Source organism: Olea europaea, chromosome 9, assembly GCF_002742605.1.
Source record: "Olea europaea var. sylvestris chromosome 9, O_europaea_v1, whole genome shotgun sequence".
In the NCBI taxonomy this organism is placed as follows: Eukaryota; Viridiplantae; Streptophyta; class Magnoliopsida; order Lamiales; family Oleaceae; genus Olea; species Olea europaea.
The window spans coordinates 6,529,718-6,550,266 of NC_036245.1; the positions used below are offsets into that span (position 1 = coordinate 6,529,718).

General features: G+C 31.7%; 1 protein-coding gene across 1 annotated transcript; it reads left to right on the top strand.

Moving 5' to 3' along the window:
- Positions 1-227: 227 nt before the first annotated feature.
- Positions 228-16,830, top strand: LOC111399869 (mitochondrial carrier protein CoAc2). The gene is given in 12 exon segments (XM_023027358.1): positions 228-244; positions 416-461; positions 10,242-10,286; positions 12,386-12,489; positions 12,621-12,711; positions 13,567-13,761; positions 15,174-15,259; positions 15,353-15,560; positions 15,689-15,815; positions 15,891-16,075; positions 16,158-16,280; positions 16,377-16,830. Coding segments are annotated over 12 exon segments (1,323 nt in total). The 3' UTR covers positions 16,473-16,830.
- Positions 16,831-20,549: the final 3,719 nt, after the last annotated feature.

Below are 20,549 nucleotides of genomic sequence, written 5' to 3' on the forward strand. Positions count from 1 at the left end.
AGGAACTAAGAAATGATGCCTACAAAAGTTCTAGAATCAAAAAGTCGAAAATGAAAGCATTTCATGATAAAAATATTTTTAGAAAAACTTTTGAACCGAACCAGAAAGTGTACTTGTATGATTCTAGACTTCATAAGCATACAAGAAAACTTCGTTCTAGATAGACTTGCCCATTTATGGTAACACAAGTTTTGAAAATAGGGCTGTTGAAATAGAAGATCCCAATGATGGTAGGGTATTCAAGGTAAATTAATAGAGACTCAAAATAGCCTATGGGCAACAGGTGCCTGCAGTGGAAGAAATTTCCTTAGCAAACCCGGTTTACCGCCCATGACAACCTTTGGGTATGTCTTTCACCCTTTTTGTATACTAGTTTTTAGATTTTTCTTTTATGTATTTTCCATTTTTCTTTCAGTTCATTTTCATTTCGTGCATCACCCATTTCCATTGAGAACCTTCAGGTCCACCATATTCAAACTTCTATTGATTCACTACAATATCCATGTGACATCTTTCCCTTCTTTTGGTCGATATATTTTTGCATTGAAGACAATGCAATGTTTAGTTGGGGACATTGTATTTGAAATTTTCTTGTGAATTACATGATTTTCATGGAATGTTAGTTTTGTTTTACTAAATTGGTCTAAAAATTTTCCTTCTCTATTTGCTATATATTTATGTTCTTGAATGACAAAATATGCCACTAGAAGTTGATATTGTTCATGTGACTCTAGATTTTGAGACACTTGCAGAATCATTTTGTGCACATAAGCCTTATGATAAGATAGTGGCTTAACACATGTATCTAGATGAGTCTCTTGCTGAAGTTTTCTTGTGAGAGAATTGGTGAGGATTGAGAGCCATGTATACTAAAAATGGTAATAAGCATTCCTTGATTTTGTGAATTGGAAACTTCTTCTGAGAATAAACATTACACGATATGTGGTAAGATGGTGGATTATACTTGGGAAAAGATAACAGTCAATTTAGGATTGAAGTTGAGCCTTCAAACTAGTTCTTCTCTTTTCATAATTATAATCTTCTAGTTGCCACTTTGAGCCAATAAACATATAATCGTTTCTTTTAATGCACCTATGTTATCCATACCCTTCATATCGGAATAAACTCTATAAACATTCATTTTTCAAATCTTTATGCTTTCAAGTGTATAGTAGGTATTAAATGTCATTTCTAAAGAAAAGCAACGAAGAAAAGTGATGAGAGTTGATAAGTGCTCATGTGAAGTGATGAATCTTAAAAGAAGAAAAATGAGAATTCCAAAAAAAGTTATAATAATAATAATAATAATAATAATAATAATAATAATAATAATAATAATAATAAATCGCAAAAAGTTGATGAGAAAAAAAAGAAAGTGAATTGCTATTGAGAATTGAAAGGTTGAGGAATTCATTGATGTAAAAGATTAATATGTTGAAATACTTGTTGAGATGCCTAGTTGGATACTTGAAAGTCCTTAAATTCTTTTTGTCCTACTTTTCATGTAACCCAACTTAACCCTTTTTACACCCTTTGCATTGACTGTTTTGATCTTAAGTAGGGTTTTGGTAAGAAGTTGATGAATTCCCAGTTGATAGTGTGCCTGTCATGTGATCAATATGTACTTGTTGCTTGTTCATAAATTTTAAGCCTCTATGTTCTGATAGTACATCTTTCTTAGCTCCATAAGAGAAAACCGTACTATACACTTTGATACTTGTGAGTTATAGGGCTGAACCTTCAACTTGAGACATACTTATTGTTACTTGTGCTAGGGTTGGTGGTAAGATGGTTATGGCTTGACACACACTCACATTTTTAGTAAGTGTTTTTGATATCTTGATGATCATGGCATTGCTAAATTCTTGTGGTGTTGAGTGTGAAAAGAACGTGAACTGCGGTTAAGTTGAAACTTAATGATTTCACTTGTATCACAATTTAACCATTCATTTGCTTATTCTGCATTGAATTGCTAAGGACTAGCAATAAGTAAGTTGGGGAGTATGATAAGAGTGTAAAATATAATATTTTCCCATCTTAATTATTACATTCGTGTGATTATTTGATACCAAAAAATGCACTCATTATACTTATGCTGTGATTCAGGTTGCATTCTGGTACAAAGGTGAAATTTAGAAGAAAAGAGATAGAAATGACCAAAATGGAAGTAAGTGAAAGTTCAGGGACCAAGTTGCAAATAATATAAAGATGAGACGGGCAATGGAATGATGATTCGAGAAAGCTAGGAGTCCATTGGGTGCAATTAAAATTTAAAAGAAGTTAAATATGACCATAATGTTTTCACAAATCAAATTACAACCGAATAAGGATTTTCTAAATTTTCAGCCAGAGATTTGGATCAACTTTTGACCGAGTAAATGTCTGAATTTGGAAATATATATTTAGCAAGTTGTAGCCCTTTGTCTTATCTTTCTAACGCACTTTGAATTTCCTTAATCAGACATTGGGAGATAAAGTTATGGTCAAAATACTGAAAGTAGTCGGATAGAATATTCTAGCCGAAAATTTAGTATTCTTATACGGTTCAACATCTTTTAAAAACAACTTGGCACATGGTTTTAAGCCATAAACTGGACAGAACACACATTTTCTTCACCTCCATAACAATTTTCTCTCATCTTGGACTAAAGAATTCGATGGAGAACTAAATTCCTAAGTGAAGCTACGAAGGAATTCATTGGATTTGACGACTTCACATCATTTATTCATGCAAATTGGTGTTTTTATTGTCAAACACTTCTAGATCTAGACTTTCTTTTATGAATTTACTTTGGAAATTGATTTAGCTTTTACTAGATTCTTCATAGATTCAATCGTGTTTTTTCTATTGTGAAATTCAACTAATTTCAATTTCAAACAACTTTTTTGGTGGATTTCTTAATCTTAGTCCAATAAGCATGTGTGTGAATGGTTTACAAAAGTCTAGATCCTAGGATTACAATTGAAATTTGTTCATTGTTAAATCTTCCGATTAAAGAGTTGGGATGAAAACCTCTAATTGACCAAAGCCATGAATTATTGATGTTGATGATGCAATCCAATTAAAGGAATTTGGATGCTTCATTAATCTCGCATATTGATAATTAAATCTCAGTCCAATTGACAAATTATTTTCACATAGTTCAGGAAATCTTAGTTCGATAAATCCTTTAAACAATTTGTTCGTCTCACTGTGGAATCGACACCTCAAAGTTGTGCTACAACTACCGCGTTATTCTTTGGACGTAATCAGGCATCATCTCATAGCCATATCTGGCGAGTATTATCAGTTGATGGATCTTTAATTTGATGATTGTTCATAAAAATACTCCACAGATAAATCGAAACTATCTTACACCAATATAAAGAATTTGGACCAACCAACTTATGCTCTGTGATTTTGGAAATCACTAGAATGACATTAGTCGTAACTAAATTCTTTTGCTTGTCAACCATAGAAAAAAACCTCAAGATCCAAAACAAAATGATATTGTCCCAAATCCAACAAATAATAGCCCAAACAACCAAAATTAATTTCTTTAGAACCTCACTGCACAGTATTTGGCCTAAGATAACTAATCCAAACTAAAGGAAATCATCTTTAGCCCAATAACAGTCCACAAATCCAACGATCTGCATTCCCTACTACTAAGACCATCGAAATTATATCAACCGTGTATCGATCAAGTTGTCAGATTACGCTGTCGGCCACCTATGCAAAACTTCGAGACCACTAAATCACCATAGATGTTGTCGACCAATGCCAATCGAATTGAAGACGTTGACAACACCAAAGAAATAGAAAAATTGATGGAAATTCCACAAAGCTTCCGTTCGAATCCAAAGAGTATCTACCAAAGCCAAGACAGCCAGAAAGAAGCACTCAAACAAGTTAAAAATTGGTTTTCAAAACCACGAGAATCAGTCCCACGAGAAAGTATTGAGGTATTTGATTTATAGCTCTAATACCATGATATCAAGAGAGAAAATAATTTCTTGATATTAATTCATAGGAAAAGGTACAAACATATTTACACACACACATATTAGGAAATCTATATTAGGAAGGATCCTAATTAGGGATCCCTGCAATTAAGGATATATATAATTCTACAGGTTATACATTCTATAACAATGGCAATCAACTCCCAAGACGCAACGACTATCCTATTGTGTTAGTAGCACTCCAAAACACAAGATCAGCAAACCAAAACCGAGTTTTGTACTCTTTATATGAACGAACAAAGAAAACTAGATTTTATGCAAAGTTTTATGTAGAAATTTAGTAGAGAAATAAGAGAATAATGTTATGCTCTGACTGTATATCATTTAGATAAATAAATGGACGTCTCAAGGGTCCTATTTATAGAGGATGAGGGATTGTGGGTGAAGTGATGCGAGCCAAACCTTGTAACTTTACAAAAGGAAACATCAGTTGCTATTGCTAGCCTTTCGTTGGCCTCTAGCTTGAGTGACAGTGTCAAAATATTAATAGAAACTTTTCGTTCACCTGTCGCTCGAGCAACGGGCTATCACTCGAGTGACAAGCGAACGATGGAGTTAGGCGATTTATAGGCTAGTTTTCCTCAATTTTCTTCCAACTTTGGACAGTAATTTCTCATTTTTTTCGAAATTTGTTTTAAGATTTCAAATATACCACGACAATCTACTCAACGAGTAGAACAAGTTAGTCTATTTATATTTGTAATCTGATTATTGAATCAAGTCAAAATATTTAGCCGAAGTTGACACGAAAGTCATTTCTCACATTTCTTGATTTTCATACTTAACCAAATATTTAATCTATTTAACCAAATTCCATCAAGTATATAGTCTAATAGATTAACAATTAAAACATAGGCAACCATCAAATACCAAAGACAAAATATAATAGTTTGCATACGTTGATTACTAAAATTAGATAGGAAAAATGTTGTAAATGGTAAATTTATTAGGGCTTACAAGTGAATGATAATTGTACCTGTGCAATCCTAGAAATTATTACTATTGTATTCCTAATTCTGCTCTATAAATATAGGCATTTGGTTCTTAATAAAATACACACAAATTTATTGACTTCTTTCTATTATCATGTATGCCAAAATTAATTTAATAACACGAAAATTTTACATATACATCTGTCAAAATCATATTATTTCTGTCGGGATACATTACCTCAATTTTTGCCTACCAATTACAACAATTCATACAATTTATTTTTTTCATGTCCTACAATTTATTTTTTTCATTTCCTACACAAATAAACTAATGAATTTACTACACTTATTCCATGTTCCTGTTTGCATCCAATTCACATACTAATACTAAAAAATTCTTTATGAAATTCACATGCATCTTTGGCCTCTTTCTTTTCTTACTAATACGTGTTGGTAAAGATTTAGCCTATAAGATTTAGTCGATTTTGTTACCTTCTATATATGAAGATTTTTTTTCTAATGCGTATTTGGTTATTTATACTCATGTTTGTATGGTAATTAATATCTTTAACATGATTAAATATTTTTAGATATTCTTATATAAATTTTAAATTAATAATTTATTATGTTGTTCGTCCTGAAGTAGTACAACTTTATTATTAATATTCTAGAAGAATATTAATTGTAGATTTGTCTGTTATAAATAATTTATTGTTGCTCTTGAAGTAACACAATGTTATAATTAATATTCTTGAATAATATTACTTACTCTTGAAGAGTATGAATTATTTTTTTCAATATTCCAGAAGAATATTGATATACTGCTCTTGAAGAAGTATTGATAAAATACAATGTGCTCTTGAAGTAACACATGCTTCGAAGAATATATTATTTTTTGAATTAGTGTTTACTCTTTAAGGGAAATATGTTACTCATGTCATGTTGGCATTGACTACTTGATTAATTATTATGTGATATAATCCGTAGTCATATTCTTCAAAGCTAATGGTATTTCTTTATTGTGTAATTAATCAAATGGCAAACATCACAAAACTTGAGTTTGTTGTACTTGACATATCTAGCGAAAACTATCTATCTCGAGTGCTCAATGCTGTTATCCATCCTATCTCAAAAGGTTTGGGAGAGACAATGAAAGAAAGAAACAAAGAATCCCCACATGATCATGCAAAAACACTCATCTTCTTTCATCATCATTTTCATAATGGATTGAAAATTGAATATCTCACTGAGAAAGATCCACAAGCTCTTTCGAAAAAAATAACTAAGAGATTTGATTATCAGAAGACTATAGTCCTCTCCAAAGCCCAGCATGAATGGATGAACATTTGTTTGCAAGGCTTCAAAGATGTTAATGAGTACAATTTGAACTGTTCAAAATATGTTAAAAATCAACTTTGTGCGGAAAAAATCACTAATGAAGATATGTTGGAGAAAACATTTTCCACGTTTCACGCCTCGAATGCGCTCCTACAGCAACAATATTGTGAGCGTGGTTCCAAAAAGTACTCAGAACTCATATCTTGCCTGCTTGTGGCTGAATAAAATAATGAACTGCTGATGAAAATCATGGATTATGTCTAATTGGTTCTGTACCATTGCCAAAAGCAAATAGTACTATGTTTCCTTAAGCAAATACAATATCAAGATAATAACGTGGACACAGACGTGCACATGGAATAAACCATAGATGAAATAATCAACAATGCTATCAGCAATAAGGCAATAATTTCAAAGTACACAAAGCAAACAAAAGTAGTACATCCAAAAAGGAACACGAACAAAGTTGCTTTAGATGTAGAATGAAAGGGCATTGGACAAGTATTTGTCATATGACAAAATATCTTGTGGATCTTTATCAAAAAATCAATCAAGGGAAAGAAAAAGGTGAAAATAAATTTTGCTAATTATGATGGCCCAATTGATGTGACTCATTTGGATGTCATCGATTTCTTTGCTGATCCAAATGGGAATATTGACTCTTTGATTGGGGATAGTGTAATGAAAGATATAGATTAGCTTATTTTCTATGTCTCTAGAATTTTTTTTTATTTTAGAAATTTAGTTTGAAATATATTTTTTCTTTTTGCAAAATTTGAAACTTTATTATGCTTCGTTAGTTTCAAAATATTGAATTATATTTACCCTTTTAAATTTCAATTAAAGTTCTTTTAAAATATGTCTATTTTTGTTATATTGATAAATTCATGATAGATTGTCAAGATACCTGTTTGATTGATAGTGCAACTATATATACCATTCTTCAAGATAAAAACTATTTTTTTTAACTTGACATTAGCAGAAAATGATGTTAATACGATATCAAGTGCATCAATTATCGTTGAAGGCTTCGAAAGAACTTGTGTTTATTTTACCAAATAATAAAATTTTATATAGAGACGGTGCACTTTATTCTAATGTGTTTAGTTTACCAAATAATAAAATTTTATATAGAGACGGTGCACTTTATTCTAATAAATCCAGAAAAAAATTGTTTAGTCTTGAAGATATTTGCTGTAATGGATATCATATTGAGATGATGCAAAAACATAATGTTGAATATTTTTACATAACTTCTTTTGTATTTGATCAGAAGCGGATAAAAGTCATGCACTCCCATCCGGCATATATTATAAATTTATAAAAATGGTTGATTCAAATATTGTCACGAACCATTAGTTCATTGACCCAAAAAATTTTAAACTTTGACATGGTCAACTTAGACGTCTGGAATTATAAAAATGCGTCGAAAAATAAACTACTCACACGGGCGTATTTCAAAGAACCAGAAGATTCTTTTACCTAACGATTATTCATATGTAACTTGTTCGCAAGGCTAGTCATTAGACCTTCGATTATAAAGGTCAATATTGAATCTCCAACTTTTTTGAAAAGAATTCGTGAAGCTATATATGGCTCAATACACCCACTATGTGGACCATTTTATGGTATTAATTGATTATTCTACTAGATAGTCACATATTTGCCTGTTTTTCACTAGGAATGTAGCCTTTTACTAAATTACTTGCTCAAATCATAAAATCACATGCACAATTTTCTGATTACTCAATCAAGACTATTCATCTTGACAGTGCTGGTGAATTTAGATTACAAGTATTTGATGATTATTGTATGTCAATTGCAATTGTAATTGAACATTCAGTTGAGCATGTCCATGCACAAAATGGTTTAGCATAGTTGTTTATTAAACGTCTACAACTTATTGTTAGACCATTACTTATGAAAACAAAACTCTCAACTTGTGTTTGGGGTTCATGCCATATAACAACTGTATCATTGGTTCGTATTAGACCAACTACATATTATCAATATTCACATTTTCAACTCATTTGGTCATGAACTTGATATTTCTCACCTACGAACTTTTGATTATGTTGTCCAAGTCCCTATTCCATTCCCACAATGTACTAAAATGGGTTCCCAATGAAAACTTGAGATTTATGTGAGTTTTGATTCACCATCTATTATTAGATATCTTGAGTCTTTAACGGATGATTTATGTATTGCACGTTTTGCAGATCAATTACCTAATATATTTGTTGATACAAAAAAGTGACAAAGTCATATATACTATTTGTTGATATCCTTATAGGACAATCTACTGTAGCAAATGATTCTCAAATACACCAGAAGCATAGTCGACCAGTTGGTTCAAAAAACTCTACACCTCGAGAAAGAAAAACAACCAAAAACTTCAAAAGAAGTAATATTAGAAATGATTAATCAATCAAACATTGAAAATATGATTCCTAAGGAACCACAAGTATCCAAAAATAATGAGATTTCAATAAATTATATGTTATCTCATAAACTACGAAAAGAAAATAATGTTGTTATAGATAATATTTTCGCCTTTAATATGGCTTTTGATACTATGCAAAATGAGAATTCTGAATCACAATCACTTAAAAACTGTCAAAATAGAAATGATCGGCCAAAATGAAAAGAAGCCATATACGCAAAATTGAACTCTTCAGAGAAATGAAAAGTTTCTAGATCAATAGTTCGAACACTTGAAAATGTAATCCCTATGAAATATAAATGGGTTTTTGTATGAAAAATAAATGAAAATAATGAAATTATAAGATACAAAGCCCGACTCGAAGCTCAAAATTTTTCACAAAGATCAGGAATTGATTATGAGGAAAAATATTCTCTCGTAATGGACACTCACTTTTAGATTTTTAATTAGTTTGACTGCAACACAAATGCTTGATATATGCTTTATAGATGCAGTAACTCCTTATTTATATGATTCACTTGGTAGTGACATGTATATAAAAATCCCTGAAGGACTTAAAGTAACAAAAGTAAATGATACATGTCCAAGAACCATGTTCTCAATTAAACTACAAAGATGATTATATAGACTGAAACAATCCAGATGCATGTAGTATAATCGCCTCAATGAATATTTGTTGAACGAGGATTATAAAAGTGATGATATCTACCCATGTGTTTTCATAAAGAAAATAAGTATCATATTTGCAATTATGACAGTTTATGTTAATAATTTAAATTTAATTAGAACTCTTGAAGGGATCAACAATACTACTGATTATTTAAAAAAAAAATTTGAAATGAAAGATTTAGGAAAAATCAAATTTTGTCTTGGATTGCAAATTGAACATTTCGCGTAAGGATTATTTGTTCATCAATCATACACAGATAAATCTTAAAACGTTTTTATATGGATAGTGTACATCCGTTAATAGTACCTATGGTTATTTGATCATTTAATATAAAAAAATGATCCATTTCGTCAACTTGAAGATGGAGAAATAGTTCTTGATTAAGCACCATATTTTAGTACAATTGGAGCATTAACCAATCTTACAAATAACACTCGACCCGACATAGCTTTTTATATAAATCTCCTTATAAGATATAACTCTACACCAACTTAAAGATATTGGAATGATGTTAAACATATTTTTTGTTACCTAAAGGGAACTATTGATTTGTAATTATTTTATTGCCAAAAGCTAGGATCTGCTTTAGTGGGACATACAGATGCACGTTAGCTCTCTAACTCACATAATGCTAAATCACAAACGGGATATGTCTTTAAACGTGGAGGAACAACTATATCATAAAAATCTATGAAGCAATCTTTGAAAGCTACATCTTCAAATCATTCTGAAATTATTACAATCCATAAAGTAGGCCGAAAATGTATATGGTTGATGAACATGAACCATCATATACAAATATTATCATGCGAGTTAACTTCAACAAAAGATTATCCTACAATTTTATATGAAGGCAATACAGCTTGTATTGTACAACTCAAAGGAGGTCATATCAAAGGTGATAGGACGAAGCATATTTCTCTAAAATTCTTTCATACACATGAACTTTAGAAGAATGGCAACATCGATGCCCAACAAATTCATTCAAATGACAGTGTAGTTGATTTATTCACAAAAGCACTACCAATATCTAAATTCAAGAAATTAGTTCATGATATTAGAATCCGTAAACTCAAAGATTTTCAATGATCAACATAAGGGAGAATAGGTGTACTCTTTTTCCTTCACTTAGGTTTTATCCCATTGGGTTTTCCTAGCAAGGTTTAATGAAGTAGCATTTATTTTTAATACTCCAAAATAACTATATTCTTTTTTTTTTCATTTGATTTTTTGTCCCATAGGGTTTTTATCAAATAAGGTTTTAACAAGACAAACATTTTGTAATATGTCATTCAAGTGGGAGTATTGTAATGATAAGTTTATTAAGGTTTACAAGTGAATGATAACTATACCTACAGCCTTAGAAATTATTATCTTATATCTTTGATTCTACCCAGTAAATATAAGGTTTTGGTTCTTAATAAAATACACACAGTCTATTGAACTTTCTCTATTCTCTTCTCTTTTCATAACAAAAGAAAATAATTCCAAAAAATTATAATTTCTCCAGACATTTGCATTCCAGGGTCCATATTGGCTATTCCAATTCTAATTTTTCATTTAGATAATTTTGTTCTTCCAATTTTAATTTTCGCATTGAATGAAAAATATCTCTTTAATAATCATTCTTTCCTAAAACTTGGTAGCTTGTTTTTCTTTGATCATACAAATCTTTAGACGAAGATTGTAGAAAAGAAAAGGATAATTTCTCTCATAAAATGTTTAAACTCTCTTCAAGATACAATAAAAACTCCAATTTATTTCTAATTTTAGGATCATGTATATTGTACTAACACACATTTAGAATGTATTCAAGTACTCTAATAGATTTAGTATGTGTACATGAATCATAAAATAATCTTAGATCCATCTTATTCAAATCCGTTGAAAGATAATTAATGTGTAGGATCGTTATTTAATGAACCCTTCAATAATTTCTGCATTTATTGTCGTTCAGCAAAAAAATAATAATAATAAAAATAAAAATAATTATATATCGAAATATTTTAAATATAGTTGGTATATCGTCCATAAAATGATTCACATGCAGATTTATAATACATTAATGATAAATAGAACAAAAATAAAAGTAAGAAGAATTGGTTTGAGCTTCCAAACCTTTTATGTGGTGTGATTATTGATCCTCAATCTATAAAAATGAACTTTTAGATCTTCACCCTATATAAATATGTGAATTTGGATCTCTAGTTGAAGGAAACCACTGACATGGACATTAAAATGCCATGCTTATTTCATTGAAGTTAGAGGGCATAACCATCAAAAAGTTAAATGTTTCATTAGCCACTGAACTTTCCACCTCATCACGGTTTAGCCACTGAACTTAACGAAGCTTTCCAATGGCCACTGAACTTAACTCTGTTGCACTAAATTGACCACCGGACAAATTCTGTCTATGGTTGTGTCTACGTGGAGGATGGAAAAGTGATGGGGCAGTTAAAATTCTCCACATGGTTAATGTAATATGTCATTCAAATAAGGTTTTAACAAGACAAAATTTTACACATGTGAAATTAAAAAATACTTTTGCAAATTAACTCCAAAATTCCTCTCCCACCCCCATGCCTTCCCTATCCCCAGAACCCAAAACCAAGTCCATAGCTACCTCATTAGAGCCGATGCAGTAGTGGCCTTCACAAACCCTTTTACACAAATTCTATTTTATGTGTTCTACTTTTCCTACAGAAAAACACTTCCTATCACCACTAACCCTTTTACACAAATACCAATAAATAACAAATAATTATAGGGGCAGAGAGAGGGTTAGAGAGGAAAATCGTAACTCTTAATGACAGATTTTACATTGTATCTCCTTCAATTGCTCCAAAATGAAAGACCATTAACGTTAATTTTTTGCTTTTCCTAATCAATTAATTTTAGTTACAATTTTGGTTGATTATTTAAATGTTGGAGATTTTTATTTTCATGATCCCTACTCTTTTCTTTTCTTTTTTTAAGGGTCGAGAAGAAGATAAATAGGTGGCGAAGGCTACTGCTGCCGCTGACGATGATGAGGTGGCTGTGGAAGAAGGCGGCGAGTTACCTATGGATTTGGTTTCTGGTTTGGCATGGGGGGTTTTGGAGTTAATTTGGAAAAGCATTTTTAAATTTCGTATGGATAAGACTTTGTTTGGCTATTTGGCATACACGCAAGCAAATTTGTTAATTTGTGGAGAATTTTAACTGCCGTGTCACTTTTTTATCCTCCACGTAGACACAACCACAGACGGAATCCATCCGATGGTCAATTTAGTGCAACGGAGTTAAGTTCTGTGGCCATTGGGAAGCTTCGTTATGTTCAGTGGGTAAACCATGACGAGGTGTAAAGTTCAGTGGCTAATGAAACATTTAATTCACCATCAAACTAGTTTACATTTCTCCTGAAAGTAGAGTGCATTAACTTCCATATTGACGGTTTTCGCCGTATGTGGACTACAGGTCATAAAATTATGTTGTTTGGGGACTCGGGGCCTTAATTTTGAAGCAAAGTACTTGGCAATTGCAAAATTATTCATTTCCCACTGATCCCGCCCTGAAAAGTAAAGAGGACAAGACGGAGAACATGGTCACTCCCCATTCCAAATCTATTTATTTAATTTTATGTTTTTCAATTTTAATCATATAAAAAATAATAATTAATTAAACTAGACGATAAATTGAAGATTTTTTTTCACCTATCTTGCCTTCCTAAATCCCCAATAACGTAGAAATAGCTTCCTCGTTGCCACCCTATGCCGCCCCTTGTGATCCCTATAACTAATAAATGAAATGTTGCGTAATCGGACTTGATGGGAAGAGGACATGACCGATAAAACCTGACATTCATTCTGGGCAGAAGATGGACCAAGCCACAACTTCCTATGCGCTTGCTACTTTTCACCTTATTTGGCGAGCAATGTTCCTCCGCAGCGCCCAATTTTTTTCCTATAAAAGTACAATAGTATCTCTAGAGTAAAAGTTAGTTATACATATACTGAGTTTAATTGTAATTGTTCAATTACTAAGAACGACACATGGCTTATATGACCTGTCAACTTATTCTTTCATAACTAAAACTTGCAAGAGCATATGTCCCAATTCAAAAACATTTCTGATTCCTGTTCTTTTTTTCCCCTTTAGCTTACGTTTCTTGATCCATTTTGATATTCGTATGCATATAAATCTTGAAAAAAAAAGGGTATTTACTGTTGTGCAATGGGAGAGAAAAGAGACGAAAGAGAGAGAGGGGCGTTTTTGCAGATGGGTTAATTGAGGGCATGCCTGTTTTTGCTAAGGAGTTAATTGCTGGTGGTGTGGCTGGAGGTTTTGCCAAGACTGCTGTTGCACCTCTTGAACGTGTCAAGATCTTATTCCAGGTATTTATTTAGTTTTATTAATCATTGAATTGTGCGCTAATTTTTATGATTACCATGAATTGAATGTTCTTTCTAAATTATGTGGGATTATGTGTTTGTTGGGGGGATGGCCGGGGAGGTGTTTTTAATTAGAATGATTCGATTTAGCTATACCGGGCAGTGGCAATGTTGGGTTTGTGCTTGGGTTTTTCTTAAAAAGAGTTTTATAATGAACTTTTCTGGTGTTAACCTACTAAGCAGACAGAGCTTACATTTTAGTGAACTGATATTCAATCCTGCAACCTAGTGGGAGGGGTTTGGTGTCGAGAAAAGGTTTGCCTTCATAGAGCATTCGATTCTTTCCTCTGAAAGCAAAGGTTTCTGAGAATTTATGGATCTACACTTTGTGATCAGTCTCCAAAAGCTAAACATACAAGAATGTAACAAATAATTCTGTATCATACACACAAATGTGCTTCGTTTTTCTGTATTTATATGGCATCGATTTCCTGCATACACGGAAAATGAATTTCACATTATTTATTCCCTATGCTTCATTATGTATTCGTCTGTGTCAAACTCTGGCTGAGGTTCGCTTTGCACTTCTTTGGTATTCCTTGTTCAAGATGTCCAAGTAGATTATGTTCCATTTGAAGAGAAAAAACAAAAGCCTGGAATACTAAGCGAACTAAATTGCAGTCTCAACTCAAGAAAATTCTCTAGTCTCAATATAAGAAAGTATGCAATTTATTTCTACACACATAAATGAATTGATATTGATGATCAAGTTTTATAATTCTTTGGATGATGCAGATGCACAAGTGAACTCAATTTCACATACATTAGATTTTGATTCTCTTCGTCAACTTGAGATCAAATTGTGATGTCAGAGTTTGGTGGAATGCAAGTTTGTAAAGAGTAGGAATTTATTTGGTAGTTATCTCTGTGTGAGTATATATGAGAAGTGCTGCTATTAAAACGTGTGGATTTTGTACTTCGACTGACGTGTGTTATGGAGACATAGTGAAATGACTAATGCTTGTGCATCTTTATGACATACACATGGTTTTATGAAAGCTTTATAAGCATATTTTTAGGTCTTAATAAAACTTAGTTATGAGTTTCAATCATGCTTGGTGTACGTCATTGGGTACATCATTGTTTGCACTTTATCACATAGCATTATTCAATTGGACAGTTAATATAAAAAATAAATAAATAAAAAAATAAACCAATTCTTTCATCCAATTATTTGCCAAAGAGCAAATGTCAACAAAGATGTAAAAAATGAGTGTACTAATGGCATAATCCCATGAGTTCATAGCACATTCTGGCATCAAAGTTTTGCACCATTTGATAACATGAAACTATACTTTGTTTCTAATATATGTCTGGGAAAAAAATTCTATGATCATGCATTTCATATTTTTCAGATGAGACGAACTGAATTTCATTGTCTTGGACAAGTGGGAACCTTCCAAAAAATTGCAAAAACAGAAGGGTTGCTGGGTTTTTATAGGTAGAAGCTTTATCTTTATTTTGCACTTGAGCTTCTTGTTCATATAAGTTTATCTTTTCCTCAATATAAGATTTGATTGGGTTTATTCATTAGGGGAAATGGAGCCAGTGTTGCTCGTATTTTGCCTTACGCAGCATTGCATTATATGGCGAATGAAGAATACCGGAGATGGATTATACTCGGTGTTCCTGGCATCGGGAGAGGCCCAGTTCTTGATCTCATAACTGGATCATTTGCTGGAGGAACAACTGTACTTTTTACATATCTACTTGATTTAATTTGGACTAAATTGGCTTATCAGGCAAGCAGTACAAAGGCATTTTTCTTCTATTTTTTTTCAATCGAACAAGTGTAATGAAAGAAATGAGATTTCTATTCCGTTTTATAGTTTCATAAATTTTGATTACTAGTTTCTATACGATGCTACAGGTTATTGATTCCTCGAAACTGAACATCAAAGGGCTTGTTCCTACAGAAAAAGTTTATAAAGGAATATGGAATTGCTTCTCAAACATTTAGCAGGAGGCTGGAATAAGAGGCCTCTACCGTGGAGTGGGTATGTTGCAGTATACCTACAGTTCTGTTTAAACTTTCTTGAACTCTTATTTAAGCTTGTGCCTTGTGCTTCCAGCTCCGTCCCTGTATGGGATCTTTTCATATGCTGGATTAAAATTTTATTTCTACGAGGAAATGAAAAGTAACGTCCCTGAAAATCACAAAAAGGATATAACTGTAAATCTTGTGTGCGGATCTATTGCTGGTTTACTGGGTCAGACTTTCACTTATCCTCCTGATGTTGTCAGGCGGCAAATGCAGGTAATTTACATGATCTCTACTTCATTGAAACATTTGTACCGTCCTCAATCTGAATTCAGAATGATAGAGAATAATCTGGCAGGTCCAAAGGCTCCAAACATCTAGCAGCAGTGATATGAAAGGAACAATGAAAACTCTTATCATGATTGTTCAAAGACAAGGATGGAAACAATTATTTTCTGGACTTAGCATCAACTATCTGAAGGTAAATATGAATAATTTTTATTTTTTTTTGGCTTCATTTTTCATTTATTTCCATTCATTTGAAAAACTTCAACTATGGAATATGCGTCAAATTCAGGTTGTACCCTCAGTGGCCATTGGATTCACTCTTTATGATGTTTTGAAGTCATTTCTACAAGTTCCACCACGAGATGAAACAGGGAAAGTTGCTTGAAAAGATATTCAATCGTCCCTTCATTCTGCTGCATCCTTATCTCAGTTAAATCTTTCGATGCTGCCTCCACAATTATTATTGAAGTCTATTCCCAAATACCGGGATCATTTAGGTTGTACGTTCTATTTTTTCTGCAATATAATATCGACGTATTAAAGTTGCAAATGAATCCCAATACAGAGGGGTCACAAATGAATCTCAATACAGAGGTTAACAATTAATCGACATTTTTGGTTTTGTTCAACCTTAGTTGATTTTGTAGTAAATTGACACTTCAGTTGAATGATCAAGACAGTGTATATAAGAAACAAGAATGTGCCATTAAACATTGTCTAAATGAAAATAGTTTCTTCATGAAGAAAATTTTAATACGTGACAGTGTTCAGGATCATGTCAACATGTGAATTTCGAGTTATTTCCGTTTCCGTGTAATTTAGAGTTCTTCTAATTTCGCCTATATTAGGCATTATTATTTTATAAATATTCAATGCATTATTATTGTATAAACATTCAACTTTGATTTGTGTGAATTAATTTGAAGTGAGGATTCGGTGTTTTTTATTTTTGGGGCGGTCAACCCTAAAATCTTGGTTCTTGATCAAGAAATCATTGGGTCAAGGTTCTAAGATCTAATTTTAGCTTTCTTGGAGTGTGTGTATATCAAATCTTGTTGTGGGTTCCAAAGTTCAAGTAAGTTGATACCAGAGCTTTGGCTCTAAAATCAGGTTTTATTCATTTTTCTTTCCATTCTATTTTTCGTTGCGTCTCTTGTTTCCCGAGTTTCATTACAATCTTAGTCATTTATCTCAAAATCGTGCCAAGAATATTCAAGAATTGATTAATGGACAATCCCTCAACCATAGTGCAACAATGTCGATTTTTCTGGTTTGGTGCTTGGTGAATACTCTATTCCTTTAAGCTGATTGCACAAAGTACGAAAATTTCGAGAAAAGGACATAACCAACCATCTTACCAATCTCAAGAGTTCATCAAAATTTCAAGAAAAAATGCATTTTGCAACATGTAAAATGCAACATTCATGGCAACGGTCAAGCAATCTCAAAAATATACATATAATTTTGTTGGTTAATTTGAAATTGTTGTATAAAGAGGAAAAAAAAATAAATATGGCAACGGTCAAAAAATGTTGCACAAAGGTTATAAATGATTTTTTATATAAATAGATAGGAAGCAACAACGGGCAAAGAATGTTGTGAAAACATCAATGACAACGGGCAAAAAATGTTACTAAAACATCAACGACAATAGGCAATAAACATTGCTAAAACATCAATGATAACACTTATTGAATGTTACGAAAATATCAATGGCAACACACAATGAACGTTGCTAAAGCTTTAACGACAACGTGTAATGAACGTTACAAAAAGTTTTTTTGCAACGATCTTTGAATGTTGTCATATTCATCTGTTCTACAGCAACGTTGAAGCCGGCAACGTACGTCCAAACATTGCAAAAGACGTTTTTGGTGTAATGAGCAAAAAATCAAATCCAAGAATTCTTCAAAAATTCAAGAAAAATATAAACCGGTTTCAAGAAATCTTTTCCTAGAATTCTTGTGGTGTTATTTTGTAAGAAATACATTATTACTATTGTTTGGCACATAAATCATAAATTTCGTTCTGCTTGTGATCTGTATTCTTGAGTCCTTTCTCATTTTTTGTTGTCCTTCTTATTTCTTGAGTCTCGTTGGTTTAAACATTACAAAGATTGAATTCTTGATTAAGTTTAATTAGTTCCTTAAAGAACTTGATAAGGAAAGCAAAGAGAGGGGAAAAAAGCAATAGTGGTAAGCTTATTTTCAGGAAAAAGTCACTAGAGTGAAACACGTGAGATTGTTTTTCCTAGTTATTAAAATTCTGTTCGTTAGCCGAAATTGTCCAAGAACAAAGATTTAACATATAGGAAGGAGAATCATCAATTCTTTATGTTGAAAGCCATGCAACAACAATTTTAAGTGGATGAATGTGGTTTTTGGAAAAATTATGAATAGAATGGATAGGCAAGATACAACAATTGTAAATTTGCAACAAGAACAACTACAAAGAGTCCCTAGTCGTAGGAGGTAAGGTAGGCGTGATCCCAACTCATGGTATGAATTTAATGATGAGAATGAAGTGGAAAGAGAGAATGAGTATGACCAGGTATCTATGGTTGAATTGGGTAGGATGAGGCTAGAGGAAAATTAAATTGATCTTATTCATTCTCAAATCCTCAACTCAACGAGATATTTAACATATTTAATTGATATCACCCAATCGTAAATCATATAATTATTAAATTCACAAAAAAATATATATATACAACCTTATCAATGAATTTAGATGAAATACTCGACAATCAAGTGAAATTTAATTATTCGTATGATCATGCTATAAAATTAAACTCAACATGTGCTCGATTCAACACACAAATTGCAAACCCGAATAATGAATTGATCAGAATTACAACCTTCCAATACAATACATAACATTGCTATATAAGTTGTGTAACACTGTGATTCTCAATGTATGCACCCAAACTATATTATTGCAAGTGATCGTCGACATTTTAATTCACATGCTCGATAATAATAAATGCAATAAATAAATAAAATCACAATTCATTTATCATAAATTGTTATTTTATTATGACAAAATATAATATACGGACACACAATAAAAAAAAAATCTCTTTAAAGTTAATAAATTCCTTTTATAAGCTTGAATAATTATTACAAGCATCTTCAACTAGTTAGTTATGTCATTCTATCTTAAACAGTGTTCTAAATAGCACGCCAATGCGAAGTGCTTGACGCCTTATTTGTCGGTCAACGGACGTGAGGCAAGGTTAAGGCGCCTAGGAGTGCATTATTAGGGTTTTTTTTCCTTTTTTCTTTTTAACAATTCTTTTAAGTTAAAACATATAATTATTAAATAATTTATAATTATTAAATAAATTTTTTATTGATTAAAAATTTAAAATAATATTAAAATAAGAAAACAATTTTTTACGTATTTGTCTCGCCTAATCTCGCATTGCCCTTAATTTAGCATCAACGCATCTTCACGCATTACATCTTTTAAAACACTGATCTTAAACATTATGACCCCTGTCATCAAGCTATATTTTCCACAAAATTGGATTAAGATTAGGAAAATTGCAATCATAACATTACATCTTTTACTGTTAAGCAGGCATGATCTAAACTTTTTAATTTGTAGCATCCATGGTACCAAATATTTAAAAAACTCGCACCCGAAGTCCAATTTAACAAAAAATGTTAGTTGACCAAAAGTCAATGATTTGACGAAATTTTGATTAATTTTATAAGGTTAAAATGATAAATTTATATTTTCCATAATAAAAAAAATTTAAAAAAACACTACATCTTCACCAATCTCCACACACACCCACCCCATGTAAGCCCAAAAATAAAAAGGGGTATTTTAAAAAATGTCTAACTTATGGGTGGCAATTCAAAAATGTCCACTTTTAAATTTAGTATCAAACTATCTACTATGCTCTTAATGAAAAAATGAAGCAATTAATTTTTTTTTAATTTGTCGCGGATTTCGAGTAGTAGCTTCCATAAGAAGTTACATTAAAATGATATTCTCGACATTTCAAATGTCATTCTCGAGATTTGAACCCCGTTTATGTTTCAGAAATACACATGTCAAATCATAATATTTCATTCCGAAAATAATATTCACGATATTTCAAATGTTGTTCTCGATATATTAGATGTCTAGAATGACATTTCATTTCGAACATGATATTTCTCTACACTTGAAATGTAATTCTCAAGATTTTTGTGTTAATGAGAAAAATAGCATTAATTGCGATTTGACATGTGCACTTTTAAAATAATTAGGACAGGTTACGTGTCAAGATTTTATTGGCCAGTAAAATTTTTAATTGTAAAAATGTTCATTTTTGACTTTGTGTGGAATCATAAATTGTTAACAAGTGTATTTTGGTCTATATTATTCCAAAATGGACATTTTTGCTAGAATTTGCAATGTGGACATTTTTGCAAATGGATATGGGATAGTGGAGATTTCTAATAATTTC